General features: G+C 35.5%; 2 protein-coding genes across 2 annotated transcripts; both read right to left on the bottom strand.

The window, feature by feature from the left end:
* Positions 1-29: 29 nt before the first annotated feature.
* Positions 30-848, bottom strand: LOC124914365 (thioredoxin H2-like). The gene is made up of 3 exons (XM_047454902.1): positions 633-848; positions 414-536; positions 30-324 (listed from the first exon to the last, which is right to left on the bottom strand). The coding sequence occupies exons 1-3, from the start codon at positions 792-794 to the stop codon at positions 175-177; spliced, it is 435 nt and encodes a 144-aa protein (XP_047310858.1). The 5' UTR covers positions 795-848; the 3' UTR covers positions 30-174.
* Positions 849-1,362: 514 nt separating this feature from the next.
* Positions 1,363-3,285, bottom strand: LOC124914571 (probable RNA 3'-terminal phosphate cyclase-like protein). The gene is made up of 7 exons (XM_047455151.1): positions 3,222-3,285; positions 2,817-3,045; positions 2,595-2,744; positions 2,338-2,519; positions 2,087-2,262; positions 1,779-1,989; positions 1,363-1,694 (listed from the first exon to the last, which is right to left on the bottom strand). Exons 2-7 carry the CDS (start codon positions 3,010-3,012, stop codon positions 1,485-1,487), a joined length of 1,125 nt encoding a protein of 374 aa, XP_047311107.1. The 5' UTR covers positions 3,013-3,045; positions 3,222-3,285; the 3' UTR covers positions 1,363-1,484.
* Between the last annotated feature and the right edge of the window lie 6,795 nt (positions 3,286-10,080).

The raw sequence follows: 10,080 nt of genomic DNA, 5'->3' as shown, positions 1-10,080 counted from the left end.
TGTATGTATGTATGTATGCATAATGAATGTAAAATGAAAGTTTGATTTATTATTGAAGGCACAATCCATAAATAAATAGAAGAAATAGTCCACACATAATAATTGATCGAAATAAAAAGAGAGAAGTAGTTGATTTGAGATTAGAGACTAAAATAATTTGATCATTATTATTATTTATGCGGCAAACTTTGGTTTCTCCCTGTGATTCTGAATCTTCTTCTCCAGCTCTGCTGCTTGAGCACCGACGACCCTGTCTACTTCCTTACCCTGCTTCAGCAACACAATCGTCGGCATAGCCTTAACTCCAAACTCCCTCGCCACATCCTGCATCAACAAATTAAGGCTCGATTGGATGAATTGATTGATTGATTGATCTTTACTTTTTAAAACAAACAAACAAACGGAAAGCTTACATTCAATTCATCGACATCGATCTTGACGAAATCAACGTCGGAATACTTGGAAGACATGGCGTGTAATGCTGGCTCCATGAGCTTGCAGGGACCACACCATGTTGCTGAGAAATCCACCACCATCTTCAAATCAAACAAACCAATTTAATCAGATTAACAAAATCCAGAAACCCTAAAACATTAACAGCAACAGAGATTGAGGGATGGGGGGATTCGCACCAGTTTAGGGATTTGTTTAGCGGAGTTGAAATGTAGCTGCCATCGATTAGTCGAGTGAAATTCCATGACGCGAGATGATTCGGATGATGATGATGGTGATTCACTGGCGTAGGCAGCACCAGCACCGCCGCCGCCCAAGGCGCCTGATAGAACTGCCCCCATCGATCTAAGAAATTTTATCTGTAATCGAAATAAACCCCAATTTCGCAAACCTTATTTCAACTCACACGATATATACTTATAGCGTGTATGTGATGATCAATATATACATAATTTTAATTTTTTATTTTATTTTTTCATTTTTTTTTATTAACTTATGAGAGATAAGAAAATGGAGGAAAAGAAACATAATTTTTTATTTTGTGTGTAATAGATTTTAATTTCTAATTATGGATTCAAGGATTTGGAATAAATTGAGTGACGGTAATGGGAAAGTTACATTTAAAAGAACTAGGGCTCTTTCCCCCAATAGGGGATGGATTTAGTTAAATTATTGTTGACATGTAGAGTTTGTTGGTTGGAATTTTTTTTAAAATTTAATTATAATCAAACTTTATTTCATAAATAAAACCTTAACAAGTAGTGTTTTGATAAGTCTTCTAGTACTGATAAATGCTAATATTGATATTCTACTGCTACCAAAGAGCTGGGTATTCCGTGGCAGCAGAATTAAAAAAATAATAATAAAAACATTTTGTTTGCTCAAAGATGAATGATATTTCTAGTAACATTTCAAAAGATCAAAATTTACTAATGATATATATCTATCTTACAACCCAAAATCAAAACTAATCAACATTTTGTTTCCTCAAAGCAACAAACATTTCACTGACAGGCAAAACTTAATCTCATTTATGATATCTTTCTAGACAAGTTCTTGAATCCACTTCCCACACACTTCAATACAACAGTGGCCGTTGAAGGATCCGGCTTAATATCGAATACCACTCCCAGAAATTCTTTAACGCTCCTCAGAGTTTCTATTCCATATGGGGATAGTTTCCCAACCCTAACCTTTGAAACATCCGGAGGGCATAATGCGCAAAGGAGAAACAGCAATCCCTGTTATCAAACCAAAATATAAAACATCAGCAGTCAAACATCACACGCGATTGATCATTTTGATTTTTGTAATAATCAAGAAACCTGGTGTGTCGAATCCACCACTCCCCCTTGTGAAATCTCACTCAGCAAAGCAGATGCAATTTGTTCGCCAACATCAACAGGGGGTGTCAGCTCTATCCTATCTTCATCCATATTTACACCTTCATTTCTCGAGTAAGAGATTGTAGTGTCAACAGATATGAAACAGTTGGATGTGGTTTCTGCAACCAATGAAATTCCATAACCAGGCGACCTGCCATAACAAACCGATAGAATCAATAAATCAATCAGGTATAGTTAATTATCAAACCTAATTCTAAACCTTGAGCAAACCGAAATCGAAATCATACTTTCCAGATTGTGCTCCAGCTTTATGATCTGTAAATATGTGAACATCTGGAAGCAGACGGTTGAAAATTCCACGAGCTGCATGAATCATTGTATTCTCAAACTGAACTGACACTCTTGCTGAGAAACTAGTTCCCCTAATCCTCTTCACCATCCCTTCATCGGTCCAGCTTACTGCCTACATAACAAATTACTAACACATATACACCCAACCAAACGACACAAAGTAGATAAATTTGAGATATTTATTTACCTTAAGACTATGTTCAACCATTGGAACTGACAAAAGAACCTCTCCACCTCCATAGGGAGGAACCCCACGAGCCTCGACTTTCAAATCTAATCCTTCTGCAGGAACCCCGAACCGCTTGAGCAATGGCAAGGTGGTTGTTCTGAATGTATCCACAGATGGATCTTTCGAATTGTTTGTAATCCCTAAAAAAATAAATTGCAACAGTGTTTTCAGTAAAACATAACAGACTTAGCAATGGAGAAGAACACAATTCCCACCTTTTAGTCTTATGGAAAGAGGCTTCTTCCCAAACAATCCGAGAACAATCAGTGGCTCCAAGAAATAACCAATGGACCGGCTTAGACCACAGTCATGTACAAGGTGTTTCCCACCCATCACAATACCAGGCTTGTACTTTAGTTTCGTACCTGTTTAGATATAATTAAATCTTCCCTTTATATTAAAATAGAAATAGTGATTAAAGCTAGCTAGGGTTTTACCAGTTTCATTGATTTCAACAACACAATCATCGCAGATCATCTCAAGGAGACGTAAAAGAGAAACTTCATGGGGGCGGAGACCAGGAAAGGAGTCTTCCGCACGAATGTCCTCAATAAGGACAGGAGTGGAAGAAAGTGTTGATAAAAGGAGACGCTGCCTTAGGCATTTGCTTCCCTTTAACCTTAAATACGACATCTTGTCTGTGTTCTGAACTCTGTTCTCCTCCCCCTGCGCGCAACAGAAATCTATTGATTGCTTCTTCAACAGTACATTTAATGTGTTGGGTTTTAGAATTAAACAAGCAAAAGATGATTCAAAAGTCGAAAAATACAAACTTCAGCAGTGTTTGATTATTCGAAATTATGAGCATCAAGTAAATCAATAAACATGTTCATCTTTCTTACCTTATCGTTACGGAAGAAGCAAAGGCGGCTCCTCTGTATTCGGTGATCGCAGGAACTGAGTAGTGGGATGCTGGGGGTTTGAAGAAGAAACACAAAAAGTTAAAGATCGAAAAGATGATGGTATGTTCTGTTAGGGTTTTAGATGGGCCGGCCCGACTGGGTCAGGCGACCCGCTTTCGTGAAATAGGTTATCGCGCGTTTGTTCCAGCGTCGCGGGTTCTATCGAATTTTGTGAGTTCTTATCTACTATATATTTTTTTTTTTTATCAATTAAAATAATATTATTTAATTTTGTAAAAATTTATAAATTTAAATAAAAAAATATTATAATAATTTGAAATATTTTCTTTATAAAATTTTTAATAAAAATCATAAATAACTCATTATCAAACAAACTCTTATGCTAGGAATTTCTAAGTTTCAACTTATAAAAATAAAATTACATAAACAAGTAAAAGAAAGGATTATAGATTATCAACTTTATATATTAAAAGACTTATAAATGTATTAATATTATTATTTATATATTACTTTTATCATAATATAAATTAGAAAAAAAATCTTTATAATATATATATTAATTTATAGAATGGTTTTAAAAATCAATATCACATATTTCATTAATATTTAAAAGGCTAAGTGGAATTCATGATTTTTAGGATGTCAAATACTAGACATTTCAGTTTTGATGGTTACAAATGTTGTATAATTTCTTCTTCGTTCAAAGATGATATATCGCATTAATAAAGAAAAATTAATAAAATGTATCAAAAAAAAAATCAAAACAAACAAGTCAAATAATAGATCATGTAAGTGAGAAATTTGACTCTCAAATATTATTTTAGATGTATTCATCCTATTTGAATTATCTTAATTTAGTTTGATTGTCGAGAATTAAATTCGTCTATAATTCGTTTAAATTTAAAAAAAAAATGTGATTATTGAGGAGTAGATATTAAATTTGTTGAAGGTTAAGTTTATTCCAAATTATTGGTGAATCGACTTCTTTGCATTTCATTATAATTCAATGTACCCTAGAGTTGAGTTAACACTTAATCCAAGTTATTTCGAAACTTTTATTGATTTTTAGACATTTAAAAATATATTCTTATTGGTATCGTCTTCCAGTATGTGTGTTTAACTTTTTAACGTTTTTAAATTTTTAATAACCAATTGACCATCATCAACACCTTCATCAGATTAACAATTTCTCTACTTAGTAGGCAAAATATTACTGCAGCCTAATTTTTCTTCGCACCCTTATTATTGATGACATCATTTACATGTGCAATAATTTGGTATTTGTGAACCTATTTTTGTGTTTTTTCTAACTGGCTTCTTTTTTTTCAGTTCAGATCTTCTGCTACCGATTGCCGTGTTCCCCTGTGGCGCACCAATCAGATTGCAGCATTATTAATTTAATAATAAATCAATCTGGGCAGGAGACGGAGGGAGGGAGAATCCGGAATCCGGGTTTAGGCCCGGGTTCACACAAGACGCCGTTAACGGAAGCGCCCGTTAACGCCAGGAAATAATATAATATTCAGATAATACCCAGATAAGATATCTTCGCTCTGATCTACACGCCCGTTGCCATGACCCTCATGTAAACCCCGCATACCCACCCATGAGAAGAACGCCTGCCGTTCATGAAAATACACTTACACGTCCATGTAAAGACCGAATTGACAGTCATATTATATTTACGTTTTTTAAATATTAATTTAATTTATTAAATAACACAGGCAGCGATATAATATTCGCTTCAAGTAATTCAATCTTTTATTTTCTTGGATTTTTTTTTATTTTTTTTATTTCATTTTTTTTGCCTCGAGACTCTCTGGAGCGAAGATATATTTGCTTCAATTCATTCTAATAAAAACCTCATGTAAAACCCACCTACCCACCCATGAGAAGACCGCTTGACTACCATGTAAAGACACTTACCCGTCTATGTGAAGACCAAAATTACATGGATTTTATATTTCCGTTTATTAAATATTAATTCAATTAATTGAAGATGACATGCAGCAACCGAACAAATCTTCGCCTCAATTACCGGCTAGGTTTTTTTTTCATATTTTTTTTTTATTTTTTTTTTTTTTGCCTGGAGACTCTCTGGAGCGAAGATATATTTGCTTCAATTCATTCTAATAAAAACCTCATGTAAAACCCCCCTACCTACCCATGAGAAGACCGCTTGACTACCATGTAAAGACACTTACCCGTTTATGTGAAGACCAAAATTACATGGATTTTATATTTCCGTTTATTAAATATTAATTCAATTAATTGAAGATGACATGCAGCAACCGAACAAATCTTCGCCTCAATTACCGGCTAGTTTTTTTTTCCTATTTTTTTTTTATTTCTTTTTTTTTGCCTGGAGACTCTCTGGAGCGAAGATATATTTGCTTCAATTAATTCATTACTTTTTTTTCTTTATTTCAATTTTTTCGCTGGAAAAGAACATTTGTTCGCCTAGACCATGTTCCATGTAAAATGGATTGAATAGTCGCTTCTCGAGAGAACACTTATTCGCCCCTAGTCCCTGTGTCATGTTACATGGAATGAATAGTCGCTTTTTGAAAGAAGACATGTTCGCCCCGGTTACATGAATATATATACCCCCTAATATGATTATTTTATTATCATTTCCGCCCGATTCATCTCTATCTCTTCCTGCCTCCTTTTCACGGCGATTCGTAACCGGCTCCCCGTCGACCGAACCTGAATCCACATCTTCACGACTCCACAATGGTACGTATTCCTGACTAGTAGCTTTTAATATTTAGGATTATGGAACTACTACACTAGATTCTGTTATGTGATGTTGTTGTCTCTTTAATCTTTTGGAAACCCTACTCTCAAAATGTTACCTTGACTGTAAATCAATGTTATTTAGGAAAACTTACCTAGTGTTGTGTTTTGTGATATTATTTCCCTGAAACCCTAGTACATACTCACAAAGACCGTTTTTTTTTCCATGCACGTGCAGGCTGCCTCAGCATCCGTCCAAAACTTTGGCAAAGATTGGATTTTATGCCCAAATCAATTAACAAGTGAAGAGATAGTACTCTTCGTTACATTTCTCCCTTTTTTTTCCATATTGTTTAAGTTTTCATCCTGTTTAACTGAAATATTTATGATTGTTCTTAAACAGCACTTGATGCAACAATATGCTAACACATGTGGTGCCACGGTGTCAATGAGGTGGCGAGACGATGTTACCCACGTCATAGCATCCACCGATTCTAATGGTGGATGCGGTCGCACTATCAAAGTATTGAAGGGCATATTGAACGGGAGTTGGGTCCTTACCATTGATTGTGAGACTCTGTCATTCTTAACCCTTTACTGTTAACTCAATATTCATTTTCACATATATGAAACTAAAAACACCTATTGCTTTTATACAGGGATAAAATCATCAATCAGATTTAACTGTTACGTGGACGAGGAACCATACGAGGTGCAGCGAGATAATCATGGGACTGTGGGCGGTCCAAGAGCTGGCAGAATGCGTTATTTGAACAATGTAAGTTTTGTCTTATTCCCTCCTCCATATGATATTCAATTGTCCATCATTACTAATAATGTATTGTATTTTCTTTCAGCTGCCCAAACTCTTCGACAGTTACACCTTCATATTTGCAGGGGAATTCATCCCGGCTTACAAACTTGATCTTATGGGGTTTGTAATTGCTGGAGGAGGTACAACTAAAGAAATGGAGAATCCATTTGTCGAGCCCGAGGACGACAAAACTATAGTTGTATACGACAAGTCTAGGCACGATGTTAATGAACTTGTTTGGGTATTTGAGGCAGAGAATCCTCTGAAGACATATTTGGATGTGTTTGGTGTTCCTCACACAAGCTTGCTAGAATCCATTGCTGCTTGTGATTTGCAGCCTTTGTTTTTGTAATAGACATGTGTTGGTTTAATTTTTTACTTAATATTTGAATATTTTGCATTCTTGAAAATTCAATGTCATATTTGATTTCAGAATTATGTTTTTTGTTCTTCGAATTGTTTTTTTTTAAACATCAGCCTTATATTTAACTAAATCTTGAAACATTAACAAATACTGTATAAATTGAAGTATAAATTTGATAAATAATTAATATTTTTTAAAACTACTGTCAAAATAATATTTGTGAAACAATTGTCAAAACAATAATGTGAAGAAATCTTCGCTTACTGATTGATTGATTGATTTATTAATTTAATTTCATAATAATTTTTGTCATTTAATTATTAAAATGAAATAATTTTTTTAACAAGTCACCTCACCGCCACCTAACACCTGCCACCTTTTCATTAAATGCTGCATGCAGCAAGCCATGCTGCTAAGCTAGACAACTTTGTACTCTTCTCTCTCTCTACTGTACGACCATTTCTTCGCCGGAGTTATACTACATTGTCTACCATCGACCTCTCCTTCGCCGGAGACTTCATTATAATATCAATCCGTCTTCCTAAATTATAAAATGGTATGTTTTTGAATGTCATCTATACCTCCTTTACTTTTCTTCCCAACCTTTTCTATGTTTTTTGAATCATCGACATGAAATGTTCTGTTCTTTTTGATTATCAGGAAGGAATACGTCTCAGCGAGAATGATATGGACGAGAATGATATTATTGATTTAAGGTAACATTTTTTAACTTCTCCAATTTTTGTAGTGCACATGTAAGCGAAGATCTCTTCACTACTATATTATGAGATAATATCTTATGAAGCGAAACTATATTCGCCTAATATTACAATCTTCATACTGTTGAAGTGAAGCATTCTTCGCTTATATTGTTTTCATTTTCCAATAATCTACAAACCTTTATTTTCCACTTGTTCAAACTGAACAGCGAATCTGCTACTTGTCGTCGTCAATTGAATTTCGATGGAAATGGCCAACCTTTGGAGGACATCGAATCCAACTTCATTCCACTTTTAGGTAGAGAATTTGAGAGTGAAGAAGAAGGCTACGTATTCTACTTAGCATACGCTAAACTAATAGGATTTGGTATAAGGCGCAGTTCAAAACACGTAGACAAGGAGGGTAAAATACTGGATAGAGTTTTTTGTTGTAGTGCACAGGGTGAACGGGGAAAGGACAAACGTGATGTCTATGTGAAACGTAGACGTTCTGTGACTCGGTTCTGTTGTGAAGCGAAATTGAGGATAAAGCGTGCAGACAATGGAAAGTTCCAAGTGGTAAATTTTATTAGTGATCATAGTCATCCTCTTGCAAGTCCAAAGAAAACTCACCTGTATAGATGCCATAGGAATATTTCTGCAGTTGCAGGCTTACATATCGAGATGGCCACTAACGTGGGAATTCCTCCTAAGTCATCACATGCTCTAATGTCTAAACAAATCGGTGGAAGGGAGAATCTAGGTTTTCTTCCTGAGGATTACAAAAATTACCTGCGCACGAAAAGAACCAGAGAGTGTAATTTTGGGGAAACAGGGGGTGTATTAGAGTATTTGCAGAACAAACAATCCAATGATCCTGGTTTTTATAATGCTTTTCAACTTGATGCGGACGATTTGATAACGAATATTTTTTGGTGTGATTCCAACATGCGGTCCGATTATTCATACTTCGGAGACGTGGTCAGTTTTGACACCACATACAAGAAGAATAATGAAGGTCGTCCAGTTGCGCTTTTTGTAGGTGTCAATCATCACAAACAATCAATTCTTTTTGGAGCAGCTCTATTATACGATGAAACTGCGATGACTTTTGATTGGTTGTTTGAGACTTTCACCAAAGCTATGCATGGGAAAAAACCAAAAACCATTCTTACAGATCAAGACGCTGCCATGGCTAAGGCCTTGGCGTCTCAATGGCCCGAAACAAATCATCGTCTCTGTATTTGGCACATATTTCAAAATGCAGCCATACATCTTAGCTCGGTGTTCCATAATTTCAGAGATTTTTCTAAGGATTTTTCTTCGTGTATATATGATTTTGAAGAAGAGATAGAGTTTGTTGAAGCTTGGAATCAAATGTTGACAAACTACGGGCTTGAAAACAACGATTGGTTGAAACGCATGTTTAGCATCAGGCGAAAGTGGGCATTAGTGTATGGACGACAAATGTTTTGTGCTGATATGACGACAACACAGAGAAGTGAGAGTATGAACAGTATGTTGAAAAGGTACTGCTCCTACAAACACAAGTTTTTAGAATTTTTCAAACACTTTGAAAGACTACTTGATGAAAGAAGATATGATGTGTTGAAGGCTGATTTCAAATCAATTACCAGCCAACAAAGTCTTAACTATCCAGTTTTGATCTTAAAGGATGCCTGCAAAGTTTACACCCCAGAGGTCTTTAAGTGCTTTGAACAACAATGGTTTATGTCGCATGATTGTGGTGTTGAAATGTTAGAGGATGTTGACACACACAGAAAATACAAGGTAACACCCCACACTAGGAGATGCTCTCATACAGTTATAGTTCATAAGAATGACGATAAGAATATCGAGTGTAGCTGCTGTAAATTTGAATTTGGAGGGATTTTGTGTGCTCACATCCTAAAGATTTTCACAACGATTGACGTGTTGAAGATTCCTCCGGCGTTGATATTGAAGAGGTGGACAAGAACAGCCAAAGATGGAATATTTGGAACTGATCCAATCGTGGACAGTACTAATGTTGATCCGAGTGAGCTTCATAACATAAGATACAGAGATTTGTGTGGGTTGTCCATGCATTTATTTAACAAGGCAGCCGAAAGAGATGACACTTACAATCATGTCAAAGAAATCATGCTGAGCCAGTGCACGTTTGTGGATAAAAAATTGCAGGAGAGTATAAATATGCAAACTCCACCAACCGGTTTATCACGT

Source organism: Impatiens glandulifera, chromosome 9 (assembly GCF_907164915.1).
Source record: "Impatiens glandulifera chromosome 9, dImpGla2.1, whole genome shotgun sequence".
Taxonomy (NCBI): Eukaryota; Viridiplantae; Streptophyta; class Magnoliopsida; order Ericales; family Balsaminaceae; genus Impatiens; species Impatiens glandulifera.
Note: the sequence above shows the minus strand (reverse complement) of the source record. Positions and strands in the feature narration are given on the sequence as shown.